The sequence below is a fragment of the Podarcis pityusensis genome, assembly GCF_964106645.2.
Source record: "Podarcis pityusensis genome assembly, chromosome: Z".
Taxonomy (NCBI): Eukaryota; Metazoa; Chordata; class Lepidosauria; order Squamata; family Lacertidae; genus Podarcis; species Podarcis pityusensis.
Window position 1 is genome coordinate 18,600,110 of NC_138044.1, and position 23,339 is coordinate 18,623,448.

General features: G+C 44.3%; 1 protein-coding gene across 3 annotated transcripts in view; it reads left to right on the top strand.

The window, feature by feature from the left end:
* The first annotated feature begins 11,670 nt into the window (after positions 1–11,670).
* The window catches only part of SNAPC4 (small nuclear RNA activating complex polypeptide 4), a 32,449-nt gene continuing 20,780 nt past the window's right edge, over positions 11,671–23,339 (top strand). Inside the window, exons 1-8 of one of the 3 annotated variants that reach the window (XM_080989723.1) lie at positions 11,671–11,737; positions 14,100–14,241; positions 15,227–15,267; positions 17,056–17,223; positions 18,471–18,596; positions 20,174–20,252; positions 22,037–22,118; positions 23,005–23,109. In XM_080989723.1, the coding sequence (XP_080845849.1) occupies positions 14,109–14,241; positions 15,227–15,267; positions 17,056–17,223; positions 18,471–18,596; positions 20,174–20,252; positions 22,037–22,118; positions 23,005–23,109 (734 nt within the window). In that variant the 5' untranslated portion in view covers positions 11,671–11,737; positions 14,100–14,108. Of the gene's footprint in view, positions 11,738–11,896; positions 12,239–14,096; positions 14,242–15,226; positions 15,268–17,055; positions 17,224–18,470; positions 18,597–20,173; positions 20,253–22,036; positions 22,119–23,004; positions 23,110–23,339 lie in introns of those variants that run through there. The other 2 variants (XM_080989722.1, XM_080989721.1) reach the window with 2 other exon arrangements.

Sequence of the window (23,339 nt, forward strand, 5' to 3'; positions counted from 1 at the left end):
AAAAATGGGGGGAAATAAGGATGATATGGTTCTGGATATGTTTTGTTTTAATTTTGAATAAAAGTTATTTTTTTAAAAAAAGTTTATTTTAAGAAGCAGTTTAATAACTGCCTCTTTCAGTAGGTCTGGGAAGGCTCCCTCACAGAGAAAAGCATTCACTACCCTGCGGAGCCCACCGTCCAGCCCTTCCTAGCTCGCTTTTATGAGCCAGGATGGGCAAGGATCAAGGAGACAGGTGGTCGGTTTCACTCGTCCAAGCATTCTGTCCACATCCTCAGAGGTAACAGATTGGAATTGATCCCACACAACTTGACTAGACAGGACTCCAGCACTCTCCCGCCCAAGCCCTGTTCCCACAGTGGTGTCTACCTCCTTCCGAATCTGAGCAATTTTACCTGTAAAAAACTTAGCAAAATCATTGCAGGAGATATTGGGGCCCTTTTAGTGAAGGTGGTTCTGTTAAATTGCGAACCACCTGAGTCTTCTGCTGCTGTTTTCTGCAGATGCAAAAGAGCCAGTGAAGAAGGTCCTCTACGCCGTTGCTATCGCCACTTGGTAGGCTTGATGTTGAGCTCTAAGCCATGTTCAGTCAGATTCAGAATGAGTTTTCCGCCACTGGCGCTCTAACCATCTCAAAGATTGTTTCATTGCCCTCAGCTCTGGGAAAACCACGGGGCTTGGAGGTTTTTGGGGGTTCTTTTAAACATGATTAGGAGGGACCAAATGGTTAAAGGTATACAAGTCGGAGCTAAGCAGTACAAATTGAAAGCATTTGCCGATGATTTGGTATTGACATTACAGGAGCCAGAATCTAGTACCAAAAGAGTACTGGAACTGATTCAAGAATTTGGTCAGGTAGCGGGTTTTAAGCTGAACAAGATGAAAACTAAGGTTTTAGAGAAAAATCTAACAGTGACTGAAAGAGAGAGGTTTCAGAAGGAGACAGGATTAACATTGGTTAAGAAAGTGAAATACCTAGGGGTCAATATGACTGCCAGGAATGTGAATTTATTTAAGGATAACTATGAAAAATGCTGGATGGAAGTGAAAAAGGATTTAGAAATATGGTCAAATCTGAAGTTATCATTGCTAGGCCGAATTGCTGTGATAAAAATGAATGTACTGCCAAGGATGCTGTTTTTGTTTCAAACATTGCAAATTTTGGATAAAATGGATTGCTTCAAGAAGTGGCAGAGAGATATTTCTAGATTTGTCTGGCAGGGCAAGATAGAACTTTCTTTATGTATGCCACAACAGCAGCAAGAATACTCATCGCGAAGTATTGGAAGACACAAGATCTACCCACCCGGGAAGAATGGCAGATGAAGGTGATGGACTACATGGAACTGGCGGAAATGACTGGCAGAATCCAAGACCAGGGAGAAGAGTCGGTGGAAGAAGTTTGGAAGAAATTTAAAGTTTATTTACAGAAACATTGTAAAATTAAGGAATGTTAGATGGATGTTGGAATGAAGTAATGTGGTTTTAGCAGAAATGCTATAAAGGATTAAGAAAAAACAGATTGTTAAATGGTGAAAGGAGGGAAGGTAAAGTTACATTATACTAAGATAAAATATAGGACAAAAACTGGAAAAGATGGAAAGGATTTGCTGAAATAGCTAACTGAACTAGAATACAAAAAAGGGAGGTGTGAGGAGGTCAAGGAAATAAGTAAATGAAAGATAAGTTATGGGAAGATTCATTGTATTTTTTTTTCCTTTTTCTTTTTCTTTTCCGTGTTGTGATGTGGTGTTCTGTTTTTGCTTAATACGCTGTTTTTTTATTTTTCCTTTTTTACTTTTTGTAACCTTTCAAATCTTAATAAATATTATTTTTTAAAAAAAGAAAAAGAAAACCACGGGGCTGTCTGGGCTCCATGCAATTGGAGAGGGTGCTTCAGAGCCAGACAGTCAATAGCCCTGGTTAACTCCACATTCCAGTGGTGCACCAGGGAATCAGCTGAAAGGCCATCAACATGGGATAAAACATCCCCTACTGCTCTCTGGAAACCATTTGGCTCCATTAAGGGGAGAAGGCGGACCATCCGAATCAGTCCCACCTCCCTGCAGATGGGAAGGGTCATGGAGAAGTCCAGTTGCACCAGGAAGTGATCTGACCATGACACTTCTTTTGTTCTGCTTTTACTTAGTGTCAGATCACCCACATCCATAGAGGTGAACACCAGGTCTAAGGCATGTCCACGACTATGAGTTGGGCCAAACTCATTCACGGACAGCCACATGGAGACTATGCTTTCCACGAAGTCCTGAGCAGCCCCTTGTAAGGTCGTGTTGGTGTGGATATCAAAATCCCCTAGGACAACCAAACTAGGTGTCTCCAGGAGAACATCTGCCACAACCCGAAGCAGCTTGGGCAGGGAATCCTTTGTGCAGTGGGGAGGTCGGTGCACCAAAAGGAATCCTGTACAGCCCCTATTGCCCAACTTCCAGAAGATGCACTCAGAGAACTGGGTCTTCCCAATAGGACGCCTGGTGCAAGCTAATGACTTCCTAAAAATCACTGCAATTCCCCCTCCCTGCCCACATGACCTGAGTTGCTGTGCGTAAGAGAAACCTGGTGGACAAGCAGGGGCAAGAACAGGCCCATCTGCTTCATCCAACCAAGTCTCTGTTACACATACCAGGTCAAGTCCTCCATCCATGATCAAGTCATGGATGGCAGTGGTCTTAGGAATCATTGATCTGGCATTGCACAGCAGCACCTACAGGTCATGTGGGTCTCACTTGTTGATTCCAGTATCCATCCAGTCAAGACCAGACCCGGAGGCAGGGATAGTTCTCAAACAGCGACTAAATCTGCTTCCTTGGTAATGAGATGGTCTGGTCTTAGCATAACTCCTCCTCCTACCTGTAATCACTGAGATTGGTTGTTCCATACATTGTATTTTTTTTTTTAAATAATCTTTATTAAAATTTCAAAAGGTTACAAAAAACAAAACAGAAACACAAAAGATAACACAAAACACAACATAAAAAATTCCCCCTTTTAAGTCTCATTTTCAATAACTTCTTTTCATGACTTCCCCACGCCTCCCCTTATTGTATTCCAACTCCGATTGTTTATTCAAACAAGTTTTTATCCTTAGTGTCCTAATCATAATTTATTAATTTACTTAACCATAATTTGTTAATGTAATTCTTTATAATAATTTTAAACCTTAATTCATTATTATCCATTAATTTAGTTTGTTTAGCAATTTTTAGAGTATATACCTTAATCATACATAAAAAGAGAAAAAAAAGATATAAAAACAAATAAGAAAATACCTTCCCTAAGATTGTCCCTAATTCCCATCCACAGATTTCCCATTCTTATAATAATAAAAAACATATAGTTTTACACTGCAAAATAAAAATCAGGCCCCCTTTGGACTTCTAAACCCCACCCTTCTCTTCCCGGTTTCAATCCCAAACCAAAGTCCAATTAGTCCATCTTTTTAGCCTGGTGACCTTACGTCCGAGGCTCTCAAATCTCTCTCAGTCCCTTTCAGCCGGCTTCTTCGAAGGTCTTTCATATTGAACACCCCAGGTCGAAGAAGTACCTTCTCAATGCTGACCATATTTCTTCCGGTTGTTCCATACATTGTAATATATATTGTAATATATTGCCTGTAGGACCTGCTTTTCTTGTAGGGTATATTCCTTCTGATGTATTTAAGGTTGTTTCCAATCCATTACTCCTGTTCTTATTTTTACGTACAGTGGTGCCTCGCAAGACAAAATTAATCCGTTCCGCGAGTATCTTCGTCTAGCGGTTTTTTCGTCTTGCGAAGCAACCCATTAGCGGCTTAGCGGATTAGCGCTATTAGCGGTTTAGCGGCTATTAAAGGCTTAGCGGCTTAGCTGCTAAAAGGCTATTAAAGGCTTAGCGGCTTAGAAAAAGGGGGGGGGAGCGAAAAAAAATCTCAAGACTCGCAAGACATTTTCGTCTTGCGAAGCAAGCCCATAGGGAAATTCGTTCTGCGAAGCGCATTGAAAAACGGAAAACCCTTTCGTCTAGCGGGTTTTCCGTCTTGCGAGGCATTCGTCTTGCGGGGCACCACTGTAATGCTATGCTATTTCAGTCCTAAAGAAAACTCCCCAATGCACCTCTAGTGGTATAACCCCAGAATTGCACAAAGACTTCCTTTTATGAAAAGGTAGTACCGTATTGAGCTTCTGTGCTCAATAGTGGTTCTTCTAATGCTGGTTCTGAGAAATGGTTGCTGTCTCTTAAGGGCTTCTGATTTGTTTCCTCAGGAACAAACCCTACACAAGTCCACTGGATGGTGCATTGTACACCTCTTTGGGCAATTTCTGTTTCCAAATTGGTGCCAAAGGTATAGCACTGCTTTGCTTAGGAGCACAGCTGAGAGGGGAGTCTTGTTGTCGGGGCAGTCCAGGACCTCCATATACATTGCCCAGGCTTGTTCCCTGGAGAGGTGTTATTTCAGTTTATTATGATGTTTAGCTGGTGATATATCCATTTTTAAGGTAATCAGCCCTGAGTGCTCACTGGAGTCGGACACGACTAAACAACAACAATATACTACAATATGGAAAAATAGACATTGCATAGCCCTAGTGAAGTTTGGTGTGCCCCCCCCCCCCACTAGCAGCTTTACAATTTTAAGATAATAAGGAGAAATAAATTACGTAAAGTTGGCCCTGGATTATATATTGGTTCCCTTCCCCCACCCTGTCCGAAAAGTATATTCATTCATTTTTTAGATTTGGATCAAATTATTCATCACCTGTCCTAGTGTTGTAAACAAAAATTGCCCTTTTCCCTTATGGGGTATCCAAGAGCCTATATAGAGTCGTTACATAGGTTCCCTATTGGTAGGAGAGAATAACAGAGGCCAACCTGAGAATATTGAGAAGCAAAGCAACTATTAAGCTTGATCTTTATTGATCTGTTGCAACAGGGTGCTCCCCTCACCCGCAGGAGAGAGGAAGGACCCAGAAAAATGGCATGCAAGGCCTTATAAAGACTTGAAATTCCCATCCTGTAGATCAAGACCACCCCCAGAAACATCATACATACATCACAGAATGGGTGTAACCTAAGACCTCCCCTCAGATAAATCACACCTACATCACAGAAAAGTGTTTATCTCCTGTCTGGCAGGTTACTTGATTGGATCGCCTGGCCATTCTTTTGTAGTGATAAATACTTAGTTCCTGGGCCAAGTCACAGGCTCACACCCTATTCAAACACAGACATACCCTTAAGACAGGATTTGTGAAGGAAAAGACAATGGGGAGGCTTTTCCACTTTGACCTTGCAGAGAAAACATTTGCTCAGTTTAGGAATCAAAATGGCTTCAGGTCGGTCTTCCTGTGCTGATCTATGTACGTGTGGTTATGAACATTACCATATATCCAAGACCTCAAAATTCCTATCATACTAGGACCTTTTGCTTATGAATTAATTAAGGCAGCCAAGATAGCTTTGAGATTGTTCTGTGTAATGAAATAAAGTGTGTATTTTTTAACAGAATATTTCCTAATTTTGAATGGTGAAGGATTGCTTTTTTGTTGAGTGTGGCCTGCTATGTATATGCACTTTAAAATTATTAAAAGAGGGTGACTGGCTAAGAGATAAAAATAATAAAATAAGCAGAGATCTTGACCACTCTGTGGCATATTGTTGACACCAACCGTCACAGAAGCCTTCTCTATTAGCCTGAGGACTCCAGGAGTCAGATTATTCTTCCCACCACCCCTTGCCAAAAAAGAAAGCGTGCCGGGTGTTGTGTATTGAGTCAAAGGATTTTATATCTGTATTATTATTGTCTGTATTTGCATTAGGGTAAAGTAACTGCCTTTTGGTTCCAGAGGGTACAGCTACTATTGGTTCATTTAAGCTGCTGTATTTGGATCCTCTGTCTTATTGGTTCCCTCCAAAAGGCAGGACTGTGATTGCCTGATATTGTTCCCTCCAAAATGTATCCTTTCTTGCTAGTTCCCTGTCCCTATAAATGTAGCTTTCCTCTCCCCAGTCTTGAGTCTTGTTGCTTTAATAAAGAAGTGTTACTAGAGACTGTCTCCAGCATGTTATATCAGGAGAGCTGAAATCACAAACCCCACGTCACAACAACTGGCGACGAAGGTGGGATCCGGAATGCTGAGGAGCGGTTAAACGCAGCCCTGCCTCAGAGTCCGGATTGCAGCTAAGAGCAAGACTCACTGGCCAGCTGAGAAGACGACCCTGCCACAGGACAATGGAGAGTCCAAGGGTATTGGAGCCCTTCCAGCCATCAGAGCCCGACACGTGGGAAGACTACGTCGAGCGCTTCGAGTTCTTCGCAGAGGCTCAAGGGATCACCGATGCCAGCAAAAGAAGGGCCACATTCCTGAGCTACTGTGGGCCTGAGACCTTCAAGCTGGCCAAGGCATTGCTTGCTCCAGCGAAGCTAAGTGAGACATCTCTCAAAGATATTCTTGCCTGCCTAACAAGCCACTTGGCGCCTACTGAGACCAAGATGGCTCGGCGGATGGAGTTTCATAAGAGGCAGCAGCATGCTGGGGAGTCTGTATCTGCATTTCTGGCTGAACTGCGGAAGCTCGCTCAGCACTGCGACTTCCAAAATCTGGAAGAGACTCTCCTGGATCGGTTTATCGGTGGTCTGAGCAGCAAGAAGGCCAGAAGACGCATCGTGGCTAAAGAAGAGGTTACCCTTGCTTCAGCCTTGAAGGAGGCCACCGCCACGGAGAATTATGAAAGAGAGGAGCTTGATGCCAGTCGCAAGGCCCCTAAGCCACAGATAGAAGTTGCGCATGCCATGGACGAGCTAGAGGCTACTCCGAGCCAGAGCCCAGTCCGTGGGGTCGAGTCAGTGAGTCAGGCCTGCACAGTGCACAAAGATCACCGAGGCAGGTGCCCAGGTTGTGGCGGAAACCATGAGCGGAAGAGTTGTCGTTTCCGGGATGCTATGTGCCAGACGTGCGGGAAGACAGGTCACATCGCCAGGGTCTGTAGATCGGCGGCGTTGGGAGCGACAGGAGCACCTAGACCGGAGCATCGCAGACCGCCCGCAGCAACCCATTTTCTAAAGGACTGCCACTACGTTACGGAGATCAACGGGAGGGTCGTGCAGTTCCCAGCACAAGGCAAGGCACACGTCAAGGTGAAGATTGAGGGTCAGCAGTGCGACATGGAGGTGGACTCCGGATCTGGATTCACTATCGTGTCGGACCAGACCGCGAGGACATTCTTCCCCAGGGGTAAGTTGCCCCCTCTGGAACCCTTCCCGACAACCTTGCAGTCATACTCAGCGGGCCGCATCCATGTTATGGGAATGTGTGCCGTGAGAGTACAGTTCCGGGACAAACAGGCTGTACTCAAACTGGTGATTGCGAAGGGCAGTCGCCCCAGTCTCCTGGGCACTGACTGGTTCCCCGCCCTGGGACTGAGTATATCAGGGCTTAATTCAATCCAAACCTGCCCTGAGATGAGCGAGGCATTATGCAAAGAATTTGCTGGTCTCTTTAATGGAAAACTGGGTTGTTATAAAGGGCCCCCAGTTGACTTCGAGTTGGACCCTGGGGTGGCCCCAATCCGACTCAAACCAAGGCGAGTGCCATTTGCACTGCAACCCAAGATCGAAGCAGAGCTGGATAAATTGGTCAAGCAGGGAGTTCTCTCACCCGTGGACTCTGCTAAGTGGGAGACTCCAATCGTCACGCCCCTTAAAGCAAATGGGGAAGTCAGGATCTGTGCAGATTACAAATGTACTATCAATAAGGCACTCAGGGGAAACTCATACCCCATTCCAGTCGTATCACATCTGTTGGCTAAATTGGCTGGGGGCAAGGTGTTCGCCAAAATTGACCTGGCACAAGCTTACCAACAGCTGCCAGTAACCCCACAATCAGCGGAAGCACAGACTATTGTCACACATAAAGGGGCGTTCAGAGTTAACAGATTACAATTTGGAGTTTGTGTGGCCCCAGGGATTTTTCAAGGGCTCATGGAACACCTGTTAAGAGGTCTGCCGGGGGTCTTGCCATTTTTTGATGACGTTTTGATTGCTGGAAAAGACCCACAGGAACTGGTTGCGTGTGTTCGTGCAGTGTTGCTCAAGTTCAAGGAGGTGGGGTTGCAACTGAAAAAGGAAAAATGCAGTTTTGGGGTGCCAACTGTGGATTTCTTGGGGTTTAAAATTGATGCATCAGGCATCCACCCCACAGATGCTAAGATTAAGGCCATCATCGAGGCGCCACGACCACAGAACAAGACGGAGTTGCAGTCATTCCTGGGACTTATTAACTTTTATCATTCGTTCTTACCCCAGAAAGCTTCGGTAGCTGAACCATTACATAGACTGTTGCAGAAAAAGACTGTGTGGCGATGGGGGCAGGGGCAGCAGAAGGCTTTTGACTCCTTGCGAGGAATGCTGAGTAGCAGGAGTGTCCTTGCTCATTATGACGAGTCAAAGCCTCTGGTCCTGGCATGTGATGCCTCTCAATACGGCCTGGGGGCGGTGCTAAGTCATAAGGAACCGGATGGGTCGGAAAAGCCCATCTCTTTCTATTCCCGTACGTTGTCGCCCACGGAGCGCAACTATGCTCAAATTGACAAAGAGGCGCTTGCAATTGTGGCAGGAATCAAAAAGTTCCATGATTATGTGTACGGTCGCCATTTCTACATTGAAACGGACCACAAGCCACTGTTAGGGTTGTTCAACCCGAACAAACAAACGCCACAAATTCTCTCCCCCAGAATGTTACGTTGGTCTATATTCCTGAACGGGTTCCACTACACCTTGACCCATGTGCCGGGGAAACGGTTGTGCCACGCGGATGCGCTGAGTCGATTGCCCCTTCCTGGCGGGAGCACTGAGGATCCTACTCCAGCGGAGCACATAATGATGCTGGAAACACTCCTGGGGGCTCCTGTAACGGCTACTGATATAGCTGAGAAAACGAGGAAAGATGCTGTTCTCTCCCGTGTGCTCACTTGGGTGGGGAGGGGGTGGCCAGGTGGTCCGCATGAAGACAAATTCAGGCCTTATGCGACTAGGCAGCACGAGTTGTCCATGCATAAGGGTTGTCTCCTGTGGGGAGATAGGGTGATCATCCCAGCACCACTGAGAAACAGGGTTCTTGAGACGCTTCACATGGGACACCCGGGAATGGTCAGGATGAAGTCGCTAGCCCGATGTTATGTGTGGTGGCCTGGAATGGACCAGAACATAGAACAATGGGTACGAACATGCAAGGCATGCCAAGAGGTGCGGCCAGAAGTGGCCAGAGCACCAGTCCACTGGTGGGAGCAGTCCAGATCTCCCTGGAGCCGGCTGCACTTAGATTTTGCTGGGCCATTCCAAGGAAAGGTCTTTTTGGTTATCATTGATGCATATTCCAAATGGTTAGAAGTGGCGATGGTCCCTAGCATGGCATCAGCTGCCGTCATCAAGGTGTTGAGGCAGCTGTTTGCAACCCACAGGTTACCTGAGACCATTGTATCAGATAATGGGGCAGCTTTTGTATCCCAAGAATTCAGGGCATTCTTGGCTGATAACTTCATAAGAGGGGTCACATCCGCGCCCTTTCACCCATCCTCCAATGGGCAGGCTGAGCGCATGGTAAGAACAGCCAAAGAATCCATTGCGCGCTTAATGGAGGGTAACTGGTCAGCTCGCATCGCGCGAATGTTATTTTTGCAGCATGCGACGCCGTGTACCGCAACGGGCAAGTCGCCAGCTGAGCTGCTCTTGGGTAGGAGACTGGTAACGGTGCTGGATTATGTCCACCCGGATAAAATGCCAAACCATAATTCAAGAGCAACCCCCCAGGCTGAGACTGACACAACAAGGTATCTCGCCCCTGAAGATCTGGTCTGGGTGAGGAACTATTCACGAGGTTCGCGGTGGGTGGCTGGTGTGGTCACCCGGGCTAGTGGACCTGTGTCCTATTATGTGACCTTGGAAAATGGGCAAGTGTGGAAGAGACATATAGATCAGCTGAGGCGCCGGGCGCTCAGCAGGGAGGAGCCAGATAATTCATCCCTGGCTAACGACGCAGAGCTGCAAGACCAGAGTGAAAATGGCCCAGAGGTGCAATCACCAGGGGTTTTAACAAATGAACCAGGGTCTGCTAGTCCTCACGATGACGAGGTACAGATAGGGGACCCTGAGATGTCGGGGACTCCATCTGTTCCTGACGAAACCCCTAGAGCAGCCCCTCTACCATAGGTAACACCCAATCCAGAACCTGCAACACCTGTTGTCAGGAGATCAAGTAGAAGTTGTAGGCCCCCACAGTACCTGAGAGATTACGTCTGCTGTGCTCACTAGGGGGGAAGGGGTGTTGTGTATTGAGTCAAAGGATTTTATATCTGTATTATTATTGTCTGTATTTGCATTAGGGTAAAGTAACTGCCTTTTGGTTCCAGAGGGTACAGCTACTATTGGTTCATTTAAGCTGCTGTATTTGGATCCTCTGTCTTATTGGTTCCCTCCAAAAGGCAGGACTGTGATTGCCTGATATTGTTCCCTCCAAAATGTATCCTTTCTTGCTAGTTCCCTGTCCCTATAAATGTAGCTTTCCTCTCCCCAGTCTTGAGTCTTGTTGCTTTAATAAAGAAGTGTTACTAGAGACTGTCTCCAGCATGTTATATCAGGAGAGCTGAAATCACAAACCCCACGTCACAACTCCAAGGAAGCTTCCTTGAGCCCTGGACCATTCCCTCACTTTCTGAATCTGACCTACCTCACAAGGCTGTGGGGACACCACTTCAGCATCACCTTGGGCTCCTTGGAGAACAATAGTAATAATAGTATAATAATAATAATAATAATAATAATAATAATATTTATATGCCACTCATTTAACTGGTTTGCCCCAGCAACTCTGGACAGCTCCCAACAGAATATTAAAACACAAAAAACCACAAACATTAAAAACCTCGTACAGGGCTGCTTTCAGATGTCTTCTAAAAGTCAGGGAGTTGTTTATTTCCTTGACATCTGATGGGAGGACATTCCATAAGGTGGGCGCCAGCACCAACAAGGCCCTCTGCCTGGTTCCTGTAACCTCACTTCTTGAAATGAGCAGTGATATTTTAAATAATGAAATAATAAAAATCATTGTTAAAAGAAAACCAGTGGGGTGGGGTACTGCCTAATTATATATTAATAAATTAGTTGGTTATTGATTAAGGAATAATTAAAATAGCATAATTAACAATTAAAAAGCAATTGAAACAATTAAAAAGGGACTCAACCTCTTAATACATTTTGAAGAGTCACAAATTACATGTACATTATGTACTGAACCTCATTTGTTGTAATGTTTTATTTTGAAATCTTTATATTTTAGTTTCCTGTTAATTATGTTGCTTTGAATGTATACGTTATATTTGACTTTCTCAGGTAATGTTTTATTCTGGGTTGTTTTAGTTGATGTTTTAATGTAGCTTGTAAACCTTCTTAAAAATATAAAGCTGTATAGAAATGAAATAATGATAATGATAATTGTGGGGAGAAGGCGGTCTGCGCAGTCGCTTCCTTCCCACCTGGAGCCCCCCCCGTTTCTTCCTGCCACTGCGCATGCGGGAGAAAATGGGGCGGGATCTGCTGCTGCTGCGCCTTAGACACACCTTTTACTGAAGGAGGGGAGGGGTCAGAGCGACCTGCTCTCCTAATTGGCTGTAGTATTCACACGTGATACTGGCGCTTGCCTGGCTTCTCCTCCTATCAACCAAACTTCGCACTGCAGGCCAAGCTACGGTACTCTTTCCTTTTCCTTTTTCAAACTCAGTAGGCCACACGGTCATTAGGCAGAACCGAGCACGTGGTACGTTCCTTGCTGCCCTGGCATTGGCTACGGCGCCAATGCGCGAGCGGGCATCTATTGGTTTGCCGGCAGAGCGGAAGGAGCGTTGTTCTGTTTTGCTTCCGGTTCAGGCAGGTCCTTGGTGGCAAGCACGCTGGTCTTCCCACTGCTGTCTTTTGTGGCTCTTCTGCGACCAGCCTTACTAGCCAGCCTGTGGCTAGTCAGAACTCCTCTTAGGCGATCAGGACGAACAACTTTGGTTACGAGAGGGAACAAATACCTCCCTGTGGACTAGTGCCTTGTCTGGCTTCATTGGCAGAGATGGTTACAGAGTGTCTCGGCTTGGGTTAGCGTCCTTCCCCTCTTCAGCATAAGGGGCCCCCAGACGCCCCTGCTGCCCTGCTAGCCCAGTCTTTCGCTACTCCCTCCGGGCAGATGCTGCTTGTGAGAATGCGGTGAGTAGAGGGCTTGCCTCTAGGTGCAAGCTGCCTGTGGGCAGAGGGTCCCCTTCCTAGCTGGTGCAGCTAAGACGTCCTCTGATCATCCAGGTTTTCTTGTCCTTGTGTGGTGTATTGGGTGCTGGGTATGCATCTAGTGGGAGACACATCATGCTCCTTCTGGGGTGGTTTGCCCACCTTTGGTCCCTACCCTGCACTCACACCTCTCCTGTGGCTCTTAGAAGCTGGCAGCATACAACAGTAGCTACCCACCATAAATGGCTTTGACTGGTGTGCTAAACCAGGTTAGGGTAGCCGATGGCACTCAAACCCTCTGCATGAGAACACAGGCTACCATGGGTTGAGCAGAAGAGACCAATATTGGGTCAAATGGACAAGAAGACAATTTCCTGCACATGCTGTAGAGGGGAGTGAGTGGCAGACAATGCTCATCTGCCCCTGGGAAGGTAGCCCCTCTAGGAGAAGAAAAACTGAACCTAAACCTCTGCTGTCTTGTGGGATATTTTTGGGAGAATAAAAGGCTAAGGAGTAAACTGTACACAAGTTTGGAGTGGAGTCCCTAAGGCGGTTGTATTGCACCTTGTACTCCTCCTTTGGGCAACTCTTGCAGCCAAGTTGGTGCCAACTGTATTGCTCTGCTTTCTTTTGAACCACAGCAGTGAGACTGAGAGTGGGGTCATGTCATGTGGGCAGCCCAGGGCTTCCATACACACTGCCCAAGCTTGTGCCCCAGGAGATCACTTTCTAATGCAGCAGTTTGACTTCATCCCTTGAGGCACTATCTATTTTCTCTTGAGACAGACTGATGCCAATGTCTTGCCATTGCAAAGGGGCAAAGCGTGAAGGTTTTCGTGGGGCTTGCAGTGCAGCTTGACATAGAGATGCTGCCAGTCAGTGCAGGCAGCACTCAGCTAGGGGAACCAAGGATCTGATTCAGCAAAAAGCAACTTCTTAGGCTGGTGTTTAAATTCAAACCATAACAACTGAAATCTTTAAAGTGGAAATTTACAACACATACTAGCAAAAGACTTCAGTTTCTGTCATCTCTGTGTAGGGCTGCAAAAAAACTGTTTGAAACCTAGAGAGCTGCTGTCAGTTAGTGTAGTCAGTACTAGGATAGATGAGCTAGTGGTCTGACTTCATTTCCCCCCACTTTTAATTTGTATACCACGTTTCTGTATTGCTATACACAAGGCAGTTTACAAGTTGGAAGAACAAAAAAATACAACAAAATTACACACAATATTACACAATACAAGTAAGTCATAATAAAAATGTGATTTTAAAATAAACAACATATAAAATTAATATTCAGTAGAATATAGTAGTAATAACATTAACTCAAATTATCACCAAATAATAATTAATTGGCAGCTTCTGACAATCCTGTGTTAAGTGAAAGTTACGTTATATTGACACCTGAGTCTTAACAATCATGCATTCATGTAGCATTTGTTCTGATTTACAGCATTTCTCTGTGGTCTTTTCTCAGCTGTGCTACTGGAGAGCCTTCCATACCTGGGATTGAACCTGAGTGCTCTACCACTGAGCTATGGGTACCGCCCACAATGAAAGCCAAGTCCTTCAGAAACTTGATTCCCCCCCCCCCCCACGACGTGCATAAAGCAGCTTCTCATGTTCCTATTGCAGATTAGTGCTTCTGGTACTGCTTAATGTGTAGGAGGACCTAAGTGTGCACAGATTCATAGAACCAAAGAATTGCAGAGTTAGGAGAGACCCCCATCGGCCATCTAGTCCAGCCCCCTGCAATACAGGAATCGCTGCTAATGAATGTTTCTTTTGAATCTGATCTTTTATTTATAGTTCTTTTTTTGTCTTTATCTCTTCTTGGTAGCAGATATAAGTGATGGATGTAGAAGCAGAAAGAGAGAAAATCCGTTGGGAGATTGAAGAGCTGGAAAGGAGCCTGGGCCCCAATGTCGCAAGCATCGAGTCCCAAGTCTCAAGCTCTAGTCCTGAGTTGGTCTCTGACACTGAAGGTGCAATGCTTGTTGAGTGTTTCTTATGTCTTCTACAATCCACATTTATTTATAAAAGTATTTCTATTACCACAGTGTAATATATTAAATATATTAAAGTGGTTTATAACAAAAAAAACATACATTAAACCCATAAAAGATTAATGATACACATCAGATAATCATTGTAGAAGGATGTTGTCTTAATTGCCTGTTTAGTAGGCCTGGTGGAATAGAAAAGTTTTCAGCAGCTGCCACATCTCTAGTGGCAGAGAGTTTTGTAGGACTCGATTGATGACACTCAAAACTCCTTGTTGTCAAATGAGCCTCACCAATTCAGGGAACAACCAACAAAGCTGTAGCGGGTGATCTCTGTGATTCAGCTGGGATATTATAAAGGTTTGGATGATCCCTGAGGTACCTTGGACCTAAGTGACTCAGAGCTTTGTAAATTAATACAAGGACCTTGAGGCTACCTTGGAAGTAGGTGGGATTGTTACTTGATTAGAGTTTGTGGGATTTTAGTTCAAATACATCCAGAATACCACCACAGTTGTTCATCATCATGTCATTCTTCATCATGCCATTTATCTATGCATGCAGAAGGCCTCAGGTTCAATCCCCACATGAGCCCGGGAATGTCCACTGCCTACAATCATAAATGTTTATCTGATAGTAGCCCTCAGAGTGCTTCTCACATGCATCTTAAGTTTGCACTCACCTTTGTTTTTAAACATGGGCCTTACCGACAAATATGATCTGATTAATCCTTACAGCAAGCATGTAGGATATGCTGTTGTTAGTCTCCCTGTGTAGCACATTATGGCTTTTCTAACGCTATCCACAAGTTGCAATGTGAACCTACTTCATTATCTTATCCACTACATTATCTTAACCACTACACACCAAGAGTGTCACAGTTAGGCTGCCTTCCTGCCACGACTGTTTGAAATTTTTGCTTTCTTTGCCTGTATTCTGTCTAATATTTCTTTTCATTCCCTGTCAGATGACCTTGATGATGATGATTCCGATACTCATGACAATATGGCAAGTACCTGGTTCAAATATTATCTTCCTGTTTTGGAGGTTTATATGTTACATACACAATCACATCCTTTTTTGTTGTTGTTAAAAAGTTAGTCTCCATGTGGATAAAGGACTTTGCCCTCATTTGTGGAAGTTCCATCTAGGCCCCACTAAGCTGTTATTAAATTCCAGTTCACTTTTCTGCTCATGAGATCACTTGTGAGAAGAAACATGAAATGTGTCTCAAGCTCTGGGCTTTTTGAAAGGAAAGTGTGGGCTAGAAATTTAACTGGATATTTAATAAATACATAAGCAGGGCACTGGGTCTTTCAGTGAAAAAGGCTCCCAAAGTGGCTTGCGTATAATTTATTTACAGGTAACTTGCATGTTATTTTACATTCTTAGTCTTCATGCTTATAAACAAAATTACGTAAATCCAGAACTTCCCCTAGAAAACCATTTAAAAACTATTTAAAAACTCACTGCAATTACCATTGAGGGGTGAATGCAGTTCTTAGTCTTCCTCTTAGTCTTCCTCCTCTCCCTCACGGGATGCTACTGCAGATGTTACAAGGACCAGGAGGGTTGACTGATAGCTAGAAGAAATGCTTGGCTGTAGTTCAGATCCAGAGGTGGGTTGTGTGGATACATCTGTTGCTGTTATTGCTGGTTTATTTGTGAGGAACAGTCAAACATTCAGAGTGTCTGTAATCTAGTCCAGCTCTATGCAATGCAGAAACGACAGCATATATCCCTCTGTGTGTGTGTGTATGTGTAGTCATTTTGGCAGAAGCTTCACAGGAATAAAAAAAAAGATGAATGAGTTGCATTGCAGGGGGTTAGACTAGATGACCCTCAAGGTCCCTTTCAACACTTTAATTCAACGATTCTATGCTGCAAGAAAATAGTATTTTTATTTGGTACAGTTATTAAGGTGTATATAAAGAGCGAGAACAATTATAACAACAGATGACAATTAAAGCAAAATGATAAAACTGGCATGTAGACCAAGTCTAGTTGCATATGGGATAAAATAAAAAAAATCCAAGAAAGGGCTATCTGTGTTATCAAATTATCAGATCTAGTTCCAGATTTGCCAGGCTTTCATTGAAGGTTGTCTTGCAAGTGTAGATGTCGTAAAAGAATGCCAGATCATATAAAAAGTGTCTGGCAGTTAGTTCTGTATCTCAGATTAGGCGTAATTTTGTTCATTCTAGCTATCTTCCAGAGTCAGGGATATTGAGCTCCCAGTGTAAGATTTGGGGCTGTTTTCCATAGAGTTGTCATGATAGTTTGAGCTGGCAAGGTCATATATAAGACCTTTTGCCAATATATCTACATTGGCATCATCAGAAGAATTCACAAAATTTAATTTTGCACAACAAGCCATAGTGTCTTTGGTATATTTATTTCCATGAAAATCAAATCCCCTAAATCTTGCACCAACTTATATTTCCACTATACGTGATAAGATGTACCAAGTTTATTGCAGCCCCTCTGGTAACTAAGCAATACACTAGCACCCCGGTGTACATTACCCTCGGGTAACGTAAGCTTCGGGTTGTGAAAGCGGAAAACCCAGAAGTGTTTTGCCGTGCGCGTATGCGCAGAAGCGGTCCCTCTGGTTGCGGAAACCTCGGGAGAAAACATGGTTGACATTTGCATAGGAAGGTGATACTGTCTGTAGGAATTTCAAGGGGCATGCCCTTGATGCATCCAACTAAATCTAATTGCCCGCCTCTCTACCTTCTGTAAAGTCTGTTTTTTCCAGCCATCTGATCAACTCTTCCTTTTCTCCTTCTGGATCAGGAGGTAGACCTCGATGGGGAGAAAGGTGCTGGAGTGGGGAGTGAAGTGGACATCCATCTCCCTCAGTCCCTGGAGACCTGCCTGCACATGAACATGGTTTACCAGGAGGTGATTCAGGAGAAGATTGAGGAGATCACCCTCTGGCTGGCCCAGAACAGAGAGCAGCAGGTCAGTGTTGTGGTGGGGCTGCTTTAAGAATACTCTGGAATGTTTCAGCTCTCTCTGGGGGTTTGTGGAGTTGTGTTGTAGCCTGAACAAAGCAGATTGAAAATAAAATTGCTGTAATACAAATCTGTGGTGCAGCCAGATTTGAAAGGCTGGTCACCTCAAAAAGAACATTGCAGAGTTGGAAAAGCTTCAGAAAATTGTGACCCAAATGATCAAGGGGGAATGGAGCGACACCCTTATGAGCAAAGGTTGGGACCTTTTAGTTTAGAAAAAAGGTGAGGAAGAGGCGACATGATAGAAGTTTATAAAATTTGCAGTGCATGGAGCAAGTGGATGAGAAGAGTTTTACTCCTCTCTCATAACACTGGAATTTGTTGACATCCAAGGAAGTTTAATGCTGGAAAGTTCAGGAAATATAACAGAAGTGACTTCTTCACTGCAGCACAGGGTTAAATTTTCTCCAGCAGGAGACAATGATGGCTTTAAAACAGGTCTGGACAAATTAATGGAGGAGCAGAACGCTCTCAGTGGCTACTAGCCATGGTGGCTATGCTCTGCCATCACAGCTGTGCCTCTGAGTTTATTTATTTATTATTTATTTATTAAATTTATATGCACACTTCACCAAAATATCTCAGGGCAGCTCACACAATTAAAAAAAAAACCTAGATAAAAGCACTAATAAATAGTTAAAACAGAAACAACAAAACAATAAGTGCCTAAGAGCTTGCTGGATCAGGCCAATGGCCCAACTCTGCAAGCACCCTCATCTCACTGTGGCCAACCAGATGCCTGCAGGAAACCCAGGGAGCACATTGTGTTCAGTGAACGAGACCTGTGTGTATTTTGTGCTATCAATTCCCTTACATTTTCACTAGTAGGAATGTATACAAATATTTTAATGGAATATCTAATATGACTGAATCACATTCATCTTTTGGGTTAATTAATGAAACTCAGTAGTTTGATTGGATTTTGAATGATTGTGCAATTGTTACTGTTTTGAATCTTACTGTGCTATCTTCCTTAGCGGGTCATGCAAGCTGCTCTTCCAAATAATTCTTTTTATAGGGTAGGAGGCAGTGAGGTTGAGTTTATGGAACCAAGGGGGTAGTGGCCCCAAAAGGTTTCAGAACCGCTTCCCTAAATTTCTTGCATTGCAGGGGGTTGGACTCGATGACCCTTGGTGCACTTTCAACCCTACAATTCAATTCTTCTTCTCTGTCTCTCTTTTCAATGCCTTGCAGGAAAAGCTGACATGGGAGCTGGCTGGGACAAGAGGCACTAAGTCAAGCGACAGCAAATCCTTGCCAGCAAATTTGTTTCTGGGCCATTTCATGAAGCCGTACTTCAAGGACATGACGTCAGGGTTCGTAAGTATCCATTGCTGGCCTCTCTTCCTCCTGGGGATAGAGGTGGACAACCCTGTCTCCTTCCCTAGTTTCCAGCCCCCTTGTCTTATGGCAAGATTGACTGATTGATTACGTTCATATCCCACCATTTCTCCAAAGAGCTCAAGGTGGCATATGCATTTCTTGCCCCTCTCCATTTTATCCTCACAACAACTCTGTGAGGTATGTGAGGCCAAGGCAGTCCTTGTCCCCAGGCCACACCCAGTGTGATTCAAGGACGAGTGAGGATTTGAACCCTGCTCTCTACCAGGTCCTAGTCCTCATGTAATTCCCACAACAAGCCTGTGAGGTAGGTTAGTCTGAGAGACAGTGACTAGTCCAAGGTCAAATCCAGTGAACTTCATGACAGATTGGCCATTTGAACCCTGCTCTGTCCCAGTTCATAGTCTTCATTTAATCCCCGCAACAGCCCTTCAAACTAGGCTAGACTGAGTGAAGGAGTGGACAAACATCACCTATTGTTTCATGACTGAGTGGGGGACTTCAACCCTGGTCTTCCAGGTCCTAGCCCAATGCTCTAACCACCATGCATCTTGGAAGATGAAGTGGCCAAATTCTGGTTGATGCTTGATACTGCTCTTTGTTTGCAATCTGGACTTGTTTTTAACCAGGTACCAATGAGCTCATTTATAGCAGGGGGACTGACTTGAGACCTTCCAGTTGTTGCTGGACTTCCCCTTATTGCCCCTGATCTCTGGCCATGCCAGCTGCAGGGGCTGATGGGAGTTGTAGAGCAGCAACACATAGAATAGGATAGGCTCCCCCCATATACACCCACTTGACTGTTTTGATCAGGAGAGCTGGCCCTGTTACAGTAACCCTGTAATCCCTGTTCCATATCTGCAATACATCCATCCTTTACTGTGACGGTGCCTACACTTGGGAACTCCCTGCCCATTGACATCAGACAGGTGTTTCCCTGTACTCTTTTCAGTGCCCACTAAAAAACTTTTTTGCTTAGGCAAGCCCACCCAAATTTTTGGAAATCTGATGGAAGTTTGAATCTGTTTTTAATCTATCACTGTTTTAACTTTTGGAAAGTGTTAAATTCTTCTTATTTATAATTTTAATGGTTGTTTTTTTTGTAAACTGCTTTGAGGTTTGTTTGTTTGTTTACATTCAAGCAGCACTTTTTTTAAACAAACAAATACAGTCATACCTTGGATTGAAGTAGCTTCGGGATGAATATTTTCGAGTTGCGCTCTGCAGCGACCCAGAAGTAATGGAGCGCGTTACTTCCGAGTTTTGCCGCTTGCACATGCGCAGACGCTAAAATGACATCATGCATGGAAGTGGCGAAACGCGGCACGTGCAGACGCGCAGTCACGTCTTACATTTACTTCAGGATGCGAACGGGGCTCCGGAACGGATCCCGTTCGTATCCAGAGCAACCCATGACCCATGCAGATACTTTTGACATTATGCACACTTTTGAAAACCACCAGTGGGGCTTGTCTGACAACAGAGATTGAGGACCAAAGTGGTATTTTTCTGTGACATCTGTAGTGCCCTTTCTCTCTCCCTCTCCCCCTCTTTAGGGCCCTCCTGCCAACAGTGACGCCAGGGAAAAAGCAAAACAAGGCATCAAGTCTTTTGCGGAGCTGCTCACTATCAAATGTAAGAGGGATTTGGGGGGCTACCAGAACATACTTATTTTAGGTTTGAATTGATTGAAACCTTCAGCATGAGCTGACTTGGTTTCTGGAACCATGGAATTGTAGAGTTAAAAGAGGGCCGCCACCCCACCCCCCACCCCAAGAGTCATCTATCCCAATTCCCTGCAATGCCGGAATCGCAGCTCAAGAATCCGTGACAGGTGACCAACCAGCTTTTCAAAACTCCAGCAAAGGAGAGAGCCCACCACCTTCCTTCTCTGTTTCCAACAAATAGAAGTCAAGGGAGCGAATGACGATGGTTGGAGTTTTCCTATCAGCAGCAAGGCGTCTAGTCCACTGGGGAAATGGGGCAAATGACCCACCAACCTCAATCTGTCCTTGGTCAACCCCCACCAGCTTGCCTTATAACAGCAGTCTGGGGTGGGGTGCTGTTGTTGGATAAATTTATAAAGGGTGTGCCCCAGTTGGGGTTCCCAAAGGAACACCAAATAGACACAGACTTTAAATGTGAAAAAAATAAATATTAGGCCTTTATTGATCCAAACGTATGTAGGAGTCAGTCTCCTGAAAAAACTAGGAGCAGGCTGCGATTTCCAGTCCAGTCTAGTCTATTGTACACTGCTAAGCTACACATGTAATTACAAAATAACCAAATGATTACAACAATTTTTTCCATCCAACATACTGTCATCATTCTTAAACCACTCAATAGATCCTTTGGCTCTTTTCACCTGCCCACCCCAACCTTCTCATCTGTGACTTGCAGCAGAATGTTGGAAGAATTTATATACAGTTCCCCAAAGGAATGCCAGTAGACACAGGCTTTAAGTGAGAAATTAGGCCTTATTAATACAAATATACATAGGGTTAGCCTTCTGATAAATCAGAAAGAGGCTGCCCTTGGATGCTTCTATACGTGTCCAGCTACACAGCTGATGACCACTTAATCAATCAGACAATTTCAGCAATTCTTCCCTTCACAGTTAAATAGTTACAACATGTTGGCATCATTATTAAACCTCTCAGAGATTATTTGGCTGTTCTGAGCAGTGCAACCCAACCTTCTCATTCTATTGCTAACACCAGAATGTTAGAGGAATTTGTAAAGGGTGCTCCCTAACCCACGTTCCCCAAAGAAACGCCGATAGATACATGTTTTAAATGAAAAACTGCTTTTGGTTATCTATGTTGATATCTTTGTTCTCTTCTTGACCCAGGACTTAGTGTAACTACTATGATTGGCTGATCTGCTAGTATTTTGTTCTCTTATTGTTGTATCTTATCTGTTTACCTTCCATTCCTTTCAGTTGTGCTATAAGCTGTAACAGGAAACAGTCGTGTGCACATTTCTACTTAAAAAGAGTGTCTGTTCTATTAGGAAAGGTTTAGTAAAGCTCACACACAGATTTCAGGCTGTCAAGCTCTAGCTGCCCAAAATGAATTCAGGGATGGAATAAGAATGGGGAGATACTCCTACAATCATGGACCCGCCTGCCAGCTTGCCCTTCTCAGCCCCAGTGTTGCCCCCTCAGCTGGGAGGAGGAGAATGGGGACAAAGCTAGATTGAGTAGGTTCCACTCTCATTGGCTTGGGCTCCCTGTCTTCCACCCCACTAATCCCAAAGAGGAACGCAGCTACTACTGAGAGAGAGATGGGGGCAGACTAGAGAGAGTAGACTCTGCCTTTTGTTGGCTATGGCTTCACCTCCCCTTGGACTCCTGGCCTTCCTTCCCGCTACTTGGTGACCTTCTGTAACACCTCCCCCCCCACCTTGGTCTTCCATAGGGAAAAGCCAAGAGAAGCTGCTGCTCCGTCAGTCTGTCATGAGTGACCAGTTGCAGCACCTGCTTCAGCCCAAGCTCTTGAAGTAAGTACAGAAGGCCCCCTTTCCCAAAGAAGTGGGGCTGGGAGAGCAAAGTATTCTGTGCTGAATCAGGGCCTTTGCTCCATGTAGCCCAGAAGTGTCTTGATTTTCCAATTCTTGTTATTTCTTAGTTGTCTTTATTTGTTCAAAAACGTTTGGATAGTTGACTTGTGGCTTATGGAGGGGTTACGTTCTGGGGATATCACATGAAGGTGGAATCCCATATAGCACAAAACAACCCTTTGAAAACCGGGAAATGGCCATTTTAAAACATTGGACAGCGCTTAACTGCTTTTAAGCTCTCCACCTTGCTTCCTGGGCTCTGGCTGTCTGAGTTCCTGCGAGATCCCTCAATAGTTTCCCAGAGCCTGGCAAGCAAATCTGAGAGCTTAAGAGTTCTTTCCGCACCTGGAAAACTGACATGGAAAGAGCTTTTCAGTTCTCTGCCTTCTGTGTATTTAATTTGTGCAATTTTAGATTTATAAAGTTGAAATCACACAGGTTAAATGTGGCTAATTTGTGAGTCATCTATACCTTGCCGTTCCTCATAGTTCAGACACAGTGGGGCTGTGCTTTCGTCTTTGACAAAAATAGCATTTGCCTCGTGAATATGCACAGCACTTTGAGGCTGATGCTCATTTCTTTGTAGCAACACAAAACCCCAAGGTTTCTAGGTTAAAAATGAATTTTCCTTATCTGAGACACTCCTTAGCTTTGACCTGTGTGCAAAGGAACTGAAATTGAACTTGACATGAGTTTTAGGGCGTGGTTGAGAGATACACAGTTTGGTGTCCAGATTTTCTAGTATTGTTCCCAGTGCATTCGTTGCATGCTTCTTTTTACACATATGTGAATGTCTCTTAAATGTTTTGGAAATGTTTCTGACCAGGCTTGACTATCTCAATGAGAAGCGGGATAAATTGGAGGATGAGATGGGGAGGCAGATTTTGTGGAAGCAGATCCAGGAAACAACACAGGAAATAGAAGATATCAAGTAAGAAGCCTGCTAATGATTATTTTCATACTTATTTATATCCTGTCTTTTTCCCAGACGGCTTACATAAATTAAAATGACACAGGCAAAATACTAAAAATGAAAAACGTATGAAATATATTTGTCAAGATGTAATTGAATTGAGATAGAAATAAAACAATATAAAAAACAAATTTCTTAAAACACAAACAGTAAAAATAGCACAGCATTATTTAAAAGCCCTTCCATTT